Raw genomic sequence first — 17,766 nt, 5'->3', positions numbered from 1 at the left:
TGCCAAGCAAGACCTGAATTTGATTCCTGGAACCCAGTTAAAGGGGAAGCCAATAAAGGAGAAAGGGGAGCATGTAAGTCCAGAGAACAGTCTCCTGTCCTCCACATTTGCGCTGTGGCAATCATGCACCGCCCCTCCCCCTTCCTTAGTGTGTGCTTGTGCGTGTGCGTGTATGTGTGTGTGTGTGTGTGTGTGTGTGTGTGTGTGTGAGAGAGAGAGAGAGAGAGAGAGAGAGAGAGAGAGAGAGAGAGAGAGACAGAGAGAGAGACAGAGAGAGAGAGAGACAGAGAAACAGAAACAGAGGCACAGAAATACAGAGACACAGAGAGAGATAGGAGACACAGACACAGAGACACAGACCCAGAGACAGAGAGATAAAGAGACACACAAAAAAGAATGACAATTACTATATATATTTTAAATGTGGCCTGGTTTCTTTCAGATTGGAGACTACTCTCTTAGTTCATTATAGTAAAGGAAAAATACAAGAACAGAGGTCCCGTGGGACTGCATACCAATTGCAATTCAGCTGAGCACAGCCAAACAAAGCTGGTCTGCAGGAGCAGGACACTAAAGTAATGTGACAGCAGGTGACTTTTCTAAAGAAGCTTACAGTGTGGGTTTAGCATAGGACTTCCTCACCCTAAAGGAAAAGGACAACAAACTGTTTTTCCTTCTTTTCAAACAGCTGCTTGACTTGCTGGCTAAGCAAATGTTTCTCCCTATTGTAGTTCAGAAAGGAACAGTACTTGGAGAACCTCTCTCCCCTTAGCCCTTCCTTCCACCCCGGACTGTACCATTAATTCTTAGCTTATAGGGTGATCAAAAGCAGAGACTAAGTTAGTACTCGTCAAAACCCGTCCTTCTTCCCTCTGTAAGGCCTGTCCTGTTAACTTTCTTCTCCTTGTGGTGATCTCGTGATCTATCGGAATCTGTTCAGTGGCTTGCCGCGCTTGCAAGGTCGCTGCAGGAGGGAGCACCGAACTTTGGACTGCACCTCAGAGGGCGAGGTAAACAAGAGGGCTATAAATGTCGGTGTCAGCCCGTGGCTTTGTGGAGCTGCCCTAACTAAAGCAAAGGGACAGAGGACGCAAACTAGTCCGAAGGGGTTGCGTAAGTAGGACTTGGTTCTTTCAGAGTTGGGAAAATATTTTCTGAGGTAAAATGTTTCTTCCCCGTCTTAAAATAGGCTTAGTACAAAGATGACTAAAAGACATTAAAAAGCATTTTTTTTTAAATATATAAAAAATTAACAAGAAGTGTCTGGGAAGAACAGTTAACTTTTTTTTTTTAATTTTATGATTTTATTGTTGTTGGTTTCTGTGCTCATGGGAAGCTGGGGCAATGGAAAATGTAGCTGATTCTCTCTGCAGGAGACAGTGGTGTCATATGGGCATCATTATCTGATTAAATCCCAGTGTTTCCCACCAAAGGTTAGAGTGGGGACAAACAAGAGGAAAAGCTAATGACTTTCAAGAGCAGAGATGGGACATAGGCCCATCCTACAGTACTGTGGAGATGTCCAGGGAAATCGGAGGCAGTTTCAGAGTAAAGAGCCGGGAGGACGCAGGTTCCATCACCAGTGCAGAAGTCGGGGCTTTTAGGCAGTGCAACGGTGTTGCAGGTGGTCCTTTGGTGGGAGTTTGTGAGTTTAAGTAGACAGTGAAAGCTTGAAGGTAGATGAGGGGCTTTAAAACGCTGGTCTGAAGTTCAGAGGGAGAGGATGTGTGGCAAAGAGCATGTGTGCTTTCCTTTTAATGGGGGTGCAATCAAATGTAGTTCTGAACAGGGACAGCTAACCTAGGCTTGCAACTGAAGGCTATAACCAAAGGCTATAACCACTGTCCAGCTGTTACTGGATCTAATTTTGTTACTCGCCTTCATTTTTTTTTTTTTAAACAGCTCTTTGACAGTTACAGTTAAAATGCAAAGCTTATTTCATAAAGGAAACTTTAAGCAAAGTCAAGCAGCCTATTGATTAATGATGGGAAAATCTGCAAGTGGAAACCCATCCCCCTCCCCCCCACCAGTCTCCCGGTCACCTCCAGATCATTCTTTTCATTAGAAATATGGGTGAGGAAGGTAGCCTTCTTTATGTTCATCATTTAGCCATTTGAAAATGTCTACTTGATGGCAGAGTATCAAGGGCTGTGTCTTCATGCTGGGGTTTTATAAAAACTGAATTTTTAGTTTAGTGTTTTGAGATGTGTGTGTGTGTGTGTGTGTGTGTGTGTGTGTGTGTTAGAGATTGGGGCCAGAGCTTCACATGAATTTAGTTTAGGAAACAAATAAAAGCTAGACTTTCTTTTGTTTGTTTGTTTGTTCGAGATAGGGTTTCTCTGTATAGCCTTGGCTGTCCTGGAACTCTGTAGACCAGGCTGGCCTCCAACTCAGAAATCCGCCTGCCTCTGCCTCCCAAGTGCTGGGATTAAAGGCGTGCGCCACCACTGCCCGGCAAAGCTAGACTTTCTGTTAAGAAACTGAATAGTAAAAGCTAGACTTTCTAAGAAACTGAATAGCTTGTTTTTTTTTTCTCCCAGAGCATAGCGCATATAGAAAATTGGCTGTTATAGTTATTGCAAAGTGATATATTTAAAAACTATCAATATACCCTGGTAGCTGAGAGATCTATGGTTCGGATTGGGCAGAACCAATTTAAATCCACTCTTGTGGATTATTACCTGTACAGTCTTAGAGAAGGCACCAAAGTCTCTCCAAGTCATAGTTTCCTCAACCGCAGAGAGGGTAGTAGCATACATATTCCAAGGCCCAGTTGGCCTCTGGAAATGTGCTTAAGTTTTTCCCTTTTGTCTTTATAGTTCTAGCAAAACCCACTAATTGACCCATATAAGAATGAGCCCGTTATTATTGTAAATACCACCCTAAAGGAATTTCCCAGATTAAACATCAGAATTAAAAATGTGTTAGTACAAATAGCTGAAGCCGATTTAAAAGGAATATTTTCTCGTCTTGTTTCATTCTTGGGCATCGCCTGACAGTGTGACCTTGGCTGGCCCTGACCTTGTTAGATGTAGACTTACTATATAAGATTCACTTGCTTCTGTCTTCCCAGCACTGAGATTAAAGGTGTACACACCACACCCAGTTCCTCCTCCCCCCTCAATCCCTCTCTCCCTCCCTCCTCCTCTCCCTTCCTCTCTCCTATTTTTTCATTCTTTCTTTTTGGTTTGATTTTTCCAGACAGGGTCTCACAAGCTGCACTGGCTGTTGTGGAACTCACTGCCTAGACCAGGCTGGTCTTGAACTCACAGAGATAAAACTGCCTTTGCCTCCTGAATACTGAGATTAAAAACATAAGCCATTATACCCAGCTCCCTGACTTTTCTTCAGTGAGGCCCTTATCTTTCCTTGGCGAGAGCTGTCTCTATGTATAGCTGAGGATGGCCTTTAACTTGAGATTCCTCTGCCTCAGCTCTCAAATGCTGGGTTACAGGTGTGATGTGACCAGCTAAATTTGTATTCAGAAGCACTTCACACTTTGAGGCCTGTTCTTACTCTATATTCCAGAGAGGTCTGGAACTCACTCTATAGCCATACTATTCTTGAACTCAGAGGTGTTCTTCTGCCTCAGTTTTCTGGTGTCAGCTTTACAGGCATGAGCCACCACACCTGACTTCTTGTATTCTTTTGTCAAAATGACTCTGACCGAGTTAGCTGTGTGGATGACCTCCTCCTCCTCCTCCTCCTCCTCCTCCTCCTCCTCCTCCTCCTCCTCCTCCTCCTCCTCCTCCTCCTCTTCCTCCTCTCCCTCCTTCTCCAGGATTTTTGCACATTTTTCATGTGTCTGAATTTACCTTTAAAAAATTCTGAGAGAGGCGGCTCAAGTTTGGGGCCTATTTCTCGTTATGTATTTAATATTTTAACTTTCCTGTGAGAGGGGGCATCTTTTTATCTGAGAATGTTCTCTCTAGTCACAGGAGCTCCATGAAGGCAGCAGTATTAACTACTACCTTCTTTTTGGCTTGTAGAATACTGGAGAAAGAGTCTTAGGTGGGGCAAGAGCAACGACTTGTCATATTGCTCCTTGGCTAGGATTTTCCTCTCTTGGTCACACTTATCATGAGTGTGGTGACAATATCAAGGCAGGTGGTCTTCTATCTGAAGAGATTCAAATGGTACATTATCATGTTACTAGGTATGGAGGACTAACACACCAAAAATATCAAATGTATCCAAGATGTTTATAAATGTGAAAGGCTTGAGCTTGAAGCCATGGTTTACTGTCTGCCTTTCCCCTGGCACTTACAGAAAGATTTCATGCAAGAAGAGCTAAGGGCCACCATGAACCACATTCCCTGTGTTGGTCTCCACTGCCATGCCCTCACTTCTCTTTCTGGGCTGATTTTTTTTTTTTTTTCAGTTTTGTGCAGAGTTCGCTACTAACATTTCCTAGATTGGCAGAGGACAGAACGAAGCAGACAGAGCTCAATGCATCTCAAATGTGTCAGAATGTGTTTGCAGAATGTTCTGTGACCATGCACTACAGTTGGAAGGTGTTTCTGAACATGTGTTTTCTCCCAGAGAGGGGTCTGGCTGTCTAATCAGGCACATTGTCATACGCAGGCTTCTTATGGAAATACTGTATCATGCTGCAGGTAGCTGGCCGATCATACCATTCCTCTGCCTTTTAGCTGGCACTTTCCCGTTTACAGAAACATTTACTGGAAGGAGGCTGAGGACAATGGCGAAATAAGCCTAACAAAATGGAAATAGAATCCATAAGCTATGTTATAATAAGTAGCATTGTACCTACTGTGTTTAAAGAAATTTGTAGTAATGACTGTGAAGTTATCAATGAAGACTCCATCTCTTGTTTTATAGGACAACCTCAGCAATGTGGAGAAGCCTAGGGCTTGCCCTGGCTCTCTGTCTCCTCCCCTATGGAGGATCAGAGAGCCAAGGCCAAAGCCCTGTTTGTGAGAAAGCTCCATCCTGGAACATAGGAGATCAAATTCCAATGCTAAACTCCGAGGGCACAGTGACAGTGGTTGCTCTTCTTCAAGCCAGCTGATACCTGTGTCTTCTGCAGGCTTCCAGGTAAGTAATCTTTTAAGGTTTAGGATTTCTTTAGGGAAAGGTTATTAAATACAAATATAAATATAAATGCAATACAAATAGAATAATGTAGTAGTTAAATAACGCTTTTGAAGACAAGTATGTTTGTATAGCACACATCTGATGAAAAGATGAGGAAGGCATATTATATATGTACACACACACACACACACATACATACACACACACATCATGGATATATACAGTACTACCAAAATGTTTACTGTGGTTCCTGGGCTTTGGACATGTTCTCTTATTAATGAAGCAGACACTTTAAGAAGCAGAGGAAGGCTGCCAGCCAGCACACACACTAAATGCTAAAATGCTAATAAAAGGTCTTGCATCATTTAACCATAAACAAAAAATATTGGTTGACTCACCCACCAAATATTAATTGCATAACATTCTGTATATGTGCAAAGTGAATCTAGATTTATCTAATTTGGAGCTCGTGTTCATGCAAGAATTTATCATTAAGTTTCAAGTTTTAAACAACTGTAAAAGGCTCAGTCTTATAACACAAAGACAAATTACAGCCAGCTAAAGATAATGAGAGCTTCACAGAAAGGAAAAACAGTGCAGATGGCAGAACAGATAAACAAACTAAACATCGTCAATTATTTTATGTGTTTTCTCCCTAGACTGGAAGACCTGCGAATCAAACTAGAGAGCCAAGGATACTTTAACATCTCCTATATTGTTGTTAATCACCAAGGACCTCCTTCCCAGTTAAAACACGCACATCTTAAAAAGCAGGTGTCAGATCACATTGTTGTTTACAGACAAGAAGAACATGACACAGATGTCTGGACTCTCTTAAATGGAAACAAAGATGACTTCCTCATATATGACAGGTGAGCTGTCCTCCGGGCCCTTCCTATTTATTTACTTTTCCTGCACAGTCTTTTTCACTGCTGAATGCCACAGTTCACCTTTCGTGGTCTCATGGGATTCCTTACTTTTGGAGACACTTTCAGTTTCCACCTGGTGACAGACACTACCCTGCTGTTTGTCTCCACAGCTCCTTTCCTTCTCCTTCTTCTTCCTACACCTTCCTCCTGTGTACATGCTTGTATTATTCAGAGGGATCCAGTTTTCCTTCTCTTCACACTGAACATTCTGCAAAAATGAGCTCATCTATTGTCTGACCACGATGACCACATATAGCCTCGTGAACTGAAATAAGTACCAAATTCAAATACAATAACTGAACCCCAGACCAAGACATGTGTTCCATAGTTATAGTCACAGACATCTTAAATTCGGTGATTCAAATAGGAACCAATTGCATTCTTCTGAAACTTACTCTTCAGACGTTTAGACGTCTTTCTGTGCGTCTTGCAGGGAGGCCAGCGCTACCCATTATCTGCTAATTTGTATTGTAGAACATGATGGTCTTGGGGGATGGCCTTGCTGCCATCTGACCTTCAGAAAACTGTGACAGGCAGGTGTTAAGAAACTGCAGTCCTTCACCAGCTTCTAAGTCTTTTACAGTCAGCCCCTCAGATGACTTTCCTGTTACTTCTCCCTTGGATGTTTGCAACACCTTCTCATGTGTTTCTTTCCTGATTTGTATTTAGTAGTAAAGGATTTAAGTAACACACTTTGTTTTCTTATCAAGCACCCAAATTTCAAATTCCATTTGCTGAAGCGGCTGATTTTTATGGTTTTGAATGACTTTTTTTGAGTTAAATATGAGTCCACCATTCCACTAGTTATAGAAAACTAAGTGTACATTTGCGTCTGTGACAAATAAATGGAAGAATCCATTTGCATAACACACATAGTTCTTAATGTTGTGCAGATGGATGACCACACTTGTCTGTGTCCAAATTAATTGACAATTTTACAGCTATATGCTTGCCTTTCTTAATTAAGTACGATAACTGTTTTGAGTATGATATGCACAAATTTATTTTGGAATCTATAATTAAATAAAACATCCATATTTTTAGAGAATTTCAAAGCATATATTGTCTTCTATAAAACATTCTTAGCTGACGCTTGCCTTCTTCTGGCCCCACATGGGCTGAATGCTTACTTCGCCTCACATTAAATATCATTTTATCATTACATTTCATTCTCTCAGGCCTCTAAACTAACGTAGTCAGTAGTAAAGCACAACACTTTGGCACTCGTATAAAGATATGTATTTTGGGTACAATGTCAGTAAAAATGGACATTTCAGCCTTACCATTTTTGAGAATGTCAAATCATAATTCTATTATTATTTTACTGAAGGTTTTATTGTGTCAGGAATGTTTCTTTGACTATAAATGAGCTTGTGAGCACAGGGCATGCAAGTGTTAGATAGCTGCAATGCCTGTACTTGTGATATTCAGTAGACAGGAGATGCATGAGTTTCAGGCTAACTTAGATGTCACAGTGAGTTCAAGGCTAAGCTGAATCACATTATAAGAGTCTACCTTAAAAAAAAAATTTGAGGGCTGAGGCTGTAACTCACTGACAGAGTACTTAAATAGGATATGTAAGGCCTGGGTTTGATTCCTACACTACAAAATAATAAATAAATAAGATTCTGCCCCAAACTTGGATACTGTTTTTGCTGTGCTATGATTTCTGCTTCTGTGACATTTGTCTTACCTAAGCAGTTATGAAAAGGTCTCATGATTAGTCTCTGGCAGAATATAAAATTAAAATTAAATATGTATTTGAGTCAGTCATTACACATTTTTAAAAAATTATTTAGTGGCATGTATACCATTTCAACATACTAAGATTAGACTCTGTGTTTTTGCTATAATCTGACCTGGTATACATCCTGGAAACTCACTTGTAGACTGCACTCAAGGAAATCTATTAAAGTCATGGAAGGGTCTAGGCCTATAGTACCTGACACAATCTAGCCCTAGTAGGGTCACAGTACAGAAACTACAGTAGTAACCTTGTGTTTGCCTTTTAGATGTGGCCGTCTTGTGTATCACCTTGGTTTGCCTTACTCCTTTCTGACATTCCCATATGTGGAAGAAGCCATCAAGATCGCTTATTGTGAGAAGAGGTGCGGAAACTGCTCTCTCACGGTAGGTATTTTTCTCAATTGCTTTTACTGGGGGATAAGGAGAAAACTTTAAAAATCTGTCTAAATAAGTGGTTCACCATCTATTATAAAAGGAAAAATCTAAATGTACATTTTCTGTTGGGTAACACACTTTACAATGTATTTTCAAGATTCATATTGATGCCTTTATCTAGAAAGGCTTTCAAAACAAACAAACCATGACTGGAGAAGTGGCTCAGTGGTTAAGAATACCTGTTGCTTTTGCAGAGGAACCCCGTTCAGTCCCTAGCACCCACACAGCAACTTAGAGCCATTGGAATTCCAGTTCCAGGGGATCCAGTGCCATCTTCTGGCCTCTGAGGGTACCAGGCACAGATGCAGTGCACTCCATACACAGAGGCAAGGCACTCATTTGCATAAAGTAAAAATAAATATTTAAAAATAATAAAAAATCCCCAAGTAGATCACTATACCAGTTACTAATGAATGTTGTTGCATGGAAGGATAAGTGCTTGAAGAATTTAGTCGACATTTAAAATATTAAGACGGTGGTAACCTGGGCAGAGCAAGCTCATCTGTGCTGTGACCTGTCAGGGAATTGAAACTAGATAACTATTTAATTTGTCAAGAATTCAGGACAACCAGCTTTGCTAAAGAGCTATCCTCTTTTCCATCCTGTAAGTTGAATTATTACACTCCCATGAAAAAGAAATGTGTACTACTTACTGATATTGTCCAATAACCATGAAAACATTTATTTCTTGTTATGAGAAGTACTACATGTAAATATTTCTATAAAAATTTAATTTTTATTGGCTAAAATTTTTTTCTCTCATACTTAAGAGAAAATAATTTTAAATAGTATTTCCTAATTTGGGCAGATTGTTAACACTTAAGTTCAGGTTTAAAAAAATGTTCTGAATTTATATAGCAATCGATTAATTTTGTTGGCAGGCTACATGAATCATATCACTTTGACATTTTAATATTTGTAAAACTGCGAGAGCTATTTTCAGATTTTAAAGATGAGGAGACTGGGTTGCAAATAAAGCTCTTACAGTTGAACTGACACTAAATAATTAGTGCCATTAAGGTTTAAGTTTTCATATTTTGGGATTACTTCTGGTTTTGCACTTGTGGAAATGCCTGCTATAAATATGCACAGCCTTATTGAAATAAAAAGGAAAAAAATACTTCCCATAATAGGCTTAAAACTTATGAACTATTTGTAAACAAGAATAACATAGCCTGATGTCTCCATCAGATCGGAACCTTTCTGTTTTGCTGTCTCCCAGAGGCCATCAATTGATATGATGCATTATTTGTTCAACCAAGAGAGAAAAAAACTGCTGTCAATTAAAGTAGGCCATGATGCCATTTTTTACCCAACAGAACTGTCAAACATTACCAAAGCTTTGGTGAAATTAAACACATTTTCTTACACATGTTACAGAATGGAAGGTTGTCAGTCTTTACTGACATTTTTGAGTTGTCAGAGAGAAGCTATTTAGCCTTAGAAAATGGGATTAGATCAGATGGCAGGCTGGAAAAGTGACTTGTAGCACAACCGATGTTAAGATGCTGAATTGTTTGGCTGACTTCATTACCATGTAAGTTTTCTCAGCCAGTTGACAAAGTTTTGATTTTTTCAGATAGAAATGTAATAGTTTGGCTTCTTTAATCCTATTATAAAAATTGTACATGTTGATACTAGGATCAGGCTCTTTTTCATTGGTCAACTAGCCAAGTGTATCCCAATTCACTTGTTGGAATAACATAGGTTGGCTCTACAAGTAATTTGTTCATACATTCATGGTAATTCTATAAGCTCATTAATAAGTGATTTATAAATTTGTTCCAGAGTCTTGAAGATGAAGACTTCTGTAAAAATGTGTCCTCAGCTACTTCGAGTAAAACCGCGGAGCCCTCAGAGGCGCATAACCACCACAAACACCACAACAAACACGGGCACAACCATCTTGGGAGCAGTAAGCCTTCAGAGAATCAGCAACCAGGGGCACTAGATGTTGAGGCAACTGTCCCTCCTTCAGGCTTGCACCACCGCCATAAGCACAAGGGCCAGCATAGGCAGGGTCACTTAGAGAGCTGAGACATGGGGGCAAGTGAAGGCTTGCACCTTTCACTTGCCCAAAGGAAGCTCTGACGAAAGGGATGCATCAACCAGCTCCTGTGTAAGTTGTCTACGGAGTCTGGGGCAGTGACCAGTAGCTGCTGCTGCCATTGCCGCCACCTCATATTTGAGAAGTCAGGGTCTGCAATCACTTGACAGTGTGCCGAAAACCTCCCATCCTTATGTAGCTGACAGGGGCTTTTCGCGGAGGAGAAAGTCATTGAATCCTGTCAGTGTAGATCTCCTCCAGCTGCCTGACACAGTCAGCCTGTGAGCCCCACAGAAGCCAACCCCAACTGAAGCTGAGATAATAAGACCAAGAAGTGAATATGACATTCAAACTAAATATTTAAAACAAAGTATACTCTCCCCAACTCCATCTAAAGACACAATTTCATTTCGAGAATGTTTACAACCCATTTAATTAATCAGTGAACTAAAAGTGGTAGAAATTGGATTTGTGCAAACAGAGAAATCTACCATATTGGCTTTTAAAATTTAAAATTTTTATGCCACAAAACATTTCATCCAAATCAGATTTTGTACAATGGGGCAACTGAAAAGTGATTGCTGCCTTTGGTTAGTATGTCTTTCTTTTTCCTTTTTCCAGTGTTCTAGTTACATTGATGAGAACAGAAACGTAAACTATGACCTAGGGGTTTCTGTTGGATAGCTCGTAATTAAGAACGGAGAAAGAACAACAAAGACATATTTTCCAGTTTTTTTTTCTTTACTTAAACTCACAAAACAACAGAAACTTTGTCTTTCTAATCTTACATTTTAAACCAATTAAATCTTTAACAGACTACATTTTAACTATCTACTTATCTTTTTTATCTCTAAGACTCTTAGCTTGAGTTTCACTACATATATCTGTGTATCTTGTTCTCTTCATCTAATGCTGAATTACTCTTCTGAGTTGTGAGCGACTGTCTGGAAAGATGGAATGGAAGAAAAGCATGGTGTTAATCTGCGTGTTGCTTAAGACAGTATTTCCATAATCAATGATGGTTTAATAGAGAAACTAAATCCTATGAACCTGAACTCTTTTATGGCTAATACAATTAAGCAAGAATGGAGTACAGAGTTAATTGGCTACAGTACAGATTTATCAAAATAAATGCAATTTAAAAAGCTTGCAAGTATGTATCGTTATTGTTCATCATGCTCACATTGAAAATAGAAGTGAATTTTTAATGTCTTTAAAAAAAACCCTAAGCTGTAGCTAATGCATTAAGCGCTCTGCTCAAAACCGTCTCCGCGTGAGGCGCGTGTCTTTGGAGGCTGCGAGGCGCTGCTCTAGGTCTCGGATAGTGCTCTGGAGACTTGCAATTTCCTTGCTCTTTTCCTCCTGAAGATGCTGAAGCTTCTAAACGAAGGAGAGAAAAGTTTGTCACAGTGACTTAGAAGTAAGGCTAAGTATAATGAACTATAAAACACATCACAACACTTGTATTTTTATTTCATTTTTTTGTGTATTTTAAAGAGAAAAACTACTATAAGGTTACAAAAATAATTAATATATTTAAAATAAACATTAGGTAATTTTTATAGGAAGATACTAAGACAATTAATTTACTAAAGTTATAGTTATGAGACAAAATGCACGTACCCTTCTGTAGATACTTTGCGGCAAAATATGATTTGCGTCTGGATATGATTTTGATTTAGTCTGAGCTCTTGCTAGTTTAGTGTCAAACTAAACCAAATTCAAAAAGAGAAAGTTATTAAGGGTGTTACAGTTTAATACTTACGAATAATGTTTCTACAGGAAGAGTATACCTTTGCTATGTATTTTGTAACTGAACACAATTCATCTTACATACAGAAAAGTCTTTATGAAACATTTTGAAAAAAGAACAAGAATCATCCAAACAGGAGTCAGCTAAGTGTGGGGTTAAAGTGGCTGTGGTGGCTTTATAAAAGGCCAGATGCCAGCACTATCTCCCCCGGTGGCACAGGACTTTTCCTCAAAACACCACTGCTCTCCCCAGCCCTCCGTGTGAGTCATGTGCTTGACCATGAGTCAGAAAAGATTTTCATGTTACAATTGGTGTACTTTTGTCAGTAAAACAGTATGATCCACAGACTTAAGAGAAAAGCTCATGTCTTTCAAATTTTGAAGCCAAACATTAGAATATGGATGTGATTTAGTCAACTCAGTCTTTTTTTAAAAAATTAAATTGAGTCAAATTAAAAGATTTAGTCTTTTCTCATAAGCCATTTTTAATTAATTAATTAATTGATTGGTTGATTTTTCCCAATATCTTTATCTGAGAAAACTAGAATAAACTTTCCATGAGATTGTGTTCTGGCTTAAGGAGAGAAAGGATAGTTATTAAGGAAGATAGGTAAAGACATCTGAGTACTATTCAAACAGGATAATCAGACTAGACTAGTGACAAGGCCCAGATAGCAAATCAAACGCAACTCCTAAGATAGCTTACAAGTTGGTGGTACATCTTGAAATATGGCCTGTTGTGTGTCAGTGGGCCATCCAGTGCTCTGTGGACATACATGACTAGGATGTGGCATCAGCAGTACAGCAGCACAGTGGCTGCCATAGCAACAGCAAAGTTCCTCTGAAGCAACAAGCATATCCCTGCTTCTGCCCCAAATTGTTACATACAGACTCCCAACAAGTACCCTAGGCATAGCAAATAGTATATATATATATATATATATATACACACATATATATATATATATACACACATATATATATATATATATATATATATATATATATATATATATAAATTAAGATCTGTGAATTTTTTGCAAAATGTAAAGTAGAAGTAGAGATGGGTGGAAGCCATGGCATAATAGTTAAAAAAAAAGAGACATTTTGGTAGAATTTAGAAAAAATGCAAAAGACAAGTATTCTGTTAAAGCTCAGTATCCTTGTGATTCTTACACATAGCTGAAAAGCTCATTGAAAAGAGTAAAGAACTAGAAAATTTATGAGATACACTTATTTAAAATACATTTATAAATGTCTCAAAGGAATTTTGCCTCCTGAATATATATCTTCATAGGAATATATTATGGAGAAATTTGTCTGTTTTTATCCCAAAGAAAACAAAAGGGTTCCATGGTTTCTTCTGGGGACAGAGAAGTACTGAGGATTCCCTGAACTCTTCCCATGCTGGGATGGTGGCCTTATGCTGCCTGCATAGACTTGACTGTAAGATCAGGTGACTCCTGAGCTGTCTCCATTCTTAGGAGAAGCAACATCCTTCCTGGAAGCTAGGACCTTCACTGGGAAGCGTATGTCCAGTAGACTGAGCAGTGCTTTTGCTGAAGAATGAGAAAGTCTTCTATTTAGGTCTGAAATTTATGTCATCACAGTAAGAAATAACAAAGCACGGTTTACACTAAGGAATGTGCTCCCGTTTAGCTGACTTGTAAGCACCTACTTCTAAATGTAGTCTGAGTATTTCACTTTGTTTTTCTTTCTCCTGAGTTCTCAATTTTGCATTTAACTCTGATATTTCCATCTCCTTCTTTGCCATTAGTTCCTTGTGATTTTCTTCATTTAATTCAACTAAATAAAACAGAAACAAATTCATTTACTTAACAGTTCAAAGTTACGTGATTTCACTTCTTGAATTTTACATTTACTTATTCAACATGTTTATGCTCACCTGTGTACTAGGCATTATACTAAACACGCCATGCAAACTACATGTGTTGCATGTTTTCACTGAATTTCTACTTTAGGTAGGAGGCAGACATTAATTACAACTGTGATTGGGACGATACAGGAGAAACCTGGCAACGTGCTGACAGCTTGGGGGTAATTTGTATCAGTTGCATTTTCTATCACTGAAACAAAATACCCACAAGAAGCAACTTCGGGGAAGAAAGTTTTATTTTGGTTCATGGTATGAGTGGATTCAAGCCACCATGAGGAGAAGACAGCCTTGGTGGCTCTGTGGTAATCGGTCTGTAGTAGCTGGTTGGTCTCAGTGGACCAGAAAGCAGACAGATAATACAAGTGGGGCTGAACTATAAAACTCAAGGTTTCCCACCACTTCCTCCAGATAGGCTTTACCTCCTAAAAGTTCCACAATCTTTCAAAACAACAGCAACTGGGGACCAAGTGTTCAAACATGTTTGCCTGTGGGGGACATTTCACATCCAAAAGGTGAGAGAATTGTTAATCAAATTTGTTGGATGAGCCTAAGATGGGAGAGGCCTTTTTCAGGATGTTATCTTTAAGGCAGAGCCACACATAAAAGTCATTTGCTAGGTATAGTTGTTACAGGAAACGAGAGCTGCTGAGAGAAGTGCTGGCTCTATCTCAGAAGAAAGGAACAAGAGGTGCATGATGAGCCCACTACCCAGAGGTCATTTTAAATTGTGGTTTTAATGGGAAACCTGGCTGCTTAGCTTATCATTTGTGTGCATGTAGTAAGTACCCTAGACTGTGCAAAGCACATCCATGTGTGGTGTGGTGGTCTGAATAAGAGTGGACCCCATAGACTTATATATTTGAATGTGTAGTCACCAGGGAATGGCTCTATACGCAAGGATTAGGAAGGGTGCCCTTCTTAGAGGAAGTGTGCCACCTAAGTCTCTAAAGCCCCTGTGAAGCTCAGTGTCTCTAACAAAGGATCCAGATACAGCTCTCAGCTACTGCTCTAGCACCTGCTTGCCAGTCGCCACGTACCCACCATGTATATAATTATATAATTATAATGAACTAAACCTCTGAGGCTATAATGTGCTTACATTTTTTTATTTTTAAGTAAATGATTTTTAAGAAAGTAAATTTTATTAACAAATCATATGTTAAAATGGGGTGTATAGGGTAGTTTTAATGTATTTTGGATAAGGTATTGCATAGTATTTGCAATACAAAGGTATTTTAAATAATTTGTGCTCTTAAGCAAAAAATAGCTTACAAAAAAAAGATACGCAGTGGCTGGGAAGGGACCCAGGTTTGCATTGTTAGCTTAGAAAGCAAACCTGCAAGTCCTTGCTGGACTTTTCCAAATGATCAGGCCTCTTTCCCAATCAACATCATATCTCTATGCTTCATCAGATTTCCTATTTTCTTAGCTTTCTTATTCTTGCTAATAACACACCATCAAGGATGGGAGCCTCAAGAAAATCTCTTATTTTATTAAGAGCTAATCAGATCACATAAACCCACCACTAAGGGACTTCTACCCACAGCTCCTCCATGACTTAGTTTAAGATCTCACTTGCCCCGGTGGACTATACATCTAACTCTCTACTGTCACTGCTACATCAAGATCCCAAAGCCACTGCTGCCATGTCGGTCACTCAAATACAATTGTTGTCATGGCTATTGCCTTCTCAGAAACCTTCAGTCACTGCAGATTTTCTTACACTGACAAAATTGTCAAATAATACACCCTTAAGCAATAGTCTTGCTCTTGCTGAATCTTCTTGTATAATATAAAGAAAAAGCAGGAAATAGGCAATCACTCCCTAATATATCCAATATCTTCCTCTCTGAGTATCTGTCTTGAGGCCTGTGGTGGTTTGAGTCAGACATACCCCACAGGCTCAGGTATTTACACTTTTCTTTTACATTTTTTATTTATTTACACTTTTCCTCCAGCTGAGGGTGCTGTGTGGGGAGCTAGTATAGTCTTGCAGCATGGAGTACATCAAGGGTGGAGAACTTCCAGTTCACTCTGCCTGCTTTGTGCTTGCAGTTGAAGACATGAGCTCTTGGCTTCTTGCTCTGGCTATCTGCTGCTATTGTGGACATTACTATCCCTCTGAAGCCATGAGCCAAAAAACTCAGCCTTTTATAAGTGGCCTTGGTAATGGTATTTGACTACAGCAGAAAACCATTACTAATCACTTACTAAGAAGCTAATACCAGAGAGCATGTGCTGACTCTAACCATGATGATATTTTGAGATATGTAGAAGCCTGGAACTTTGAACTAGAAAAGCAATTGAATGCTGTAGGCAGAACTTAATGGGCTGCCCCAGTAGAAACCTAAAAAACAGATAGTGCTGAGGTGTGGACTGTAGAGGCCCTGCTCAAGAGGTTTAAGAGGGAAACACGGACTTTATCAGCAGCAGAGCTAGAGACCATTCATGTGATATTTTGGCAAAGAAAATGGCTGTTCTCTACCTGTGCCCTGAGATGAAGGAAATTTCAAGACTATATAATGTTGGGTATGTGGCACGGTTGCTACTGATTTCCCTTATGCAGGTCTATTATGAAAAAGAGCACATGCAGCAAAAAAACAAAACAAAACAAAAAAAAACCAAACCAGTTTGGAGAGGAAAAGAACACTAAGAAGTGTTAAGGAGATTAGCACAGAGGCCCCTTGACAATTAAGCTTTCAACTTGTAAAAGGATGAGGCCTAAGAGGAACTGGATTTTATAAAAAGCTACCAGGCCTGGAGAGGTGATTCACCAGTTAAGAGTGTTTGATGTTCTGGCACAGGACATAGCTTCAGTTCCTAGAGCCCACCTAACAACTAACAACCATCTGTAATTCCAGTTCCTCGGGATCTGACACTGTCTTGTGCAGGGAGTGCATGCATATATTACACAGATATATATGATTGCAAAACATCCATACATATTTTTTAAAATATTAAAAAGGAAGCTGCTGCAGATATGATTCCAGGGCTGAGAGTAGATCCCAAGCTAGCTCTCAACTTAGTAGTGTCATCCACATGGAACTGGCTTTGGAGGCGTGAGTACAAGTGAGGATGTGTTGCGATTCTTCCTCTGTGGCTTTAGAGGGCCACCAAGGCCAGGGACTGTGCAGCAGTGTTGGAGAAGCTGCAGGAAAGCTCTGAAAGGCCATTGCATAAAGCCGCAATGGTAGAAAATGCAGTCATTGGACATGGTTTTCACCTTTCAGTTACAGTGGAGACCCAAAGACGATAGAGCCATGGGACATCTGCCACAGAGAGCTCTACAGAGTGGGAAGAGAGCCTGCCCAATACTCAGTGCTACTCAAACACTACTCAAAAGTCTGAAATCTTTTCTGAGACTCAAGGCAATTTCTTATTTAATTTAAAAGTTATATAATTCAAACACACAATGGCACAGGATATACACTACCATTTTAAAAGCTAGGAATGGGAACATAGTGAGGAAACACTGAACAAAGCAAGTCCAAAGCCCAGGAGGGCAAACTGCAAATCCCGTAACTCCATGTGTGGTGTCTTCAGTTTTAGGGTGTATCTGAGCACGTCAATGTCTGCCTTACATGATCCTATCTGAAGTCACTTTCCAGGCTTTGATGTTAAAGTTCTGCAAGGCATGCAGTTCTTTCTGATTTCTGACTACCAAGGAATCTAAGTGTGTCTTAGATGCACTTGTGCCATTACAAGCTATATTATAATGGTTTCATATCTGAAGTTGAAATGACCTTTTGATTTTTATCACACGTGACAAACGTGCTTCATGTAGTTTGAAGTTTTCACACAACAGTGATCTGAGAAGTTCCTAGCAATAGTGAACTGGTTTGTGTTCCTCTTAAGGAGACACTGAACTAAGGATTTACAAGGAAGTTTATCTATCTTAAAGG

General features: G+C 39.5%; 2 protein-coding genes across 2 annotated transcripts; one reads left to right on the top strand and one right to left on the bottom strand.

Moving 5' to 3' along the window:
* The first annotated feature begins 951 nt into the window (after positions 1–951).
* Selenop (selenoprotein P) lies at positions 952–11,368 on the top strand. The gene is made up of 5 exons (XM_034523390.2): positions 952–1,113; positions 4,843–5,058; positions 5,718–5,930; positions 8,000–8,117; positions 9,957–11,368. Exons 2-5 carry the CDS (start codon positions 4,856–4,858, stop codon positions 10,551–10,553), a joined length of 1,131 nt encoding a protein of 376 aa, XP_034379281.1. The 5' UTR covers positions 952–1,113; positions 4,843–4,855; the 3' UTR covers positions 10,554–11,368.
* Positions 10,880–13,798, bottom strand: LOC143435062 (coiled-coil domain-containing protein 152-like). The gene is made up of 3 exons (XM_076916136.1): positions 13,646–13,798; positions 11,839–11,925; positions 10,880–11,595 (listed from the first exon to the last, which is right to left on the bottom strand). Exons 1-3 carry the CDS (start codon positions 13,796–13,798, stop codon positions 11,473–11,475), a joined length of 363 nt encoding a protein of 120 aa, XP_076772251.1. The 3' UTR covers positions 10,880–11,472.
* Between the last annotated feature and the right edge of the window lie 3,968 nt (positions 13,799–17,766).

Source organism: Arvicanthis niloticus, chromosome 19, assembly GCF_011762505.2.
Source record: "Arvicanthis niloticus isolate mArvNil1 chromosome 19, mArvNil1.pat.X, whole genome shotgun sequence".
Taxonomy (NCBI): Eukaryota; Metazoa; Chordata; class Mammalia; order Rodentia; family Muridae; genus Arvicanthis; species Arvicanthis niloticus.
This window is presented reverse-complemented; position numbering and strand designations above follow the sequence as displayed.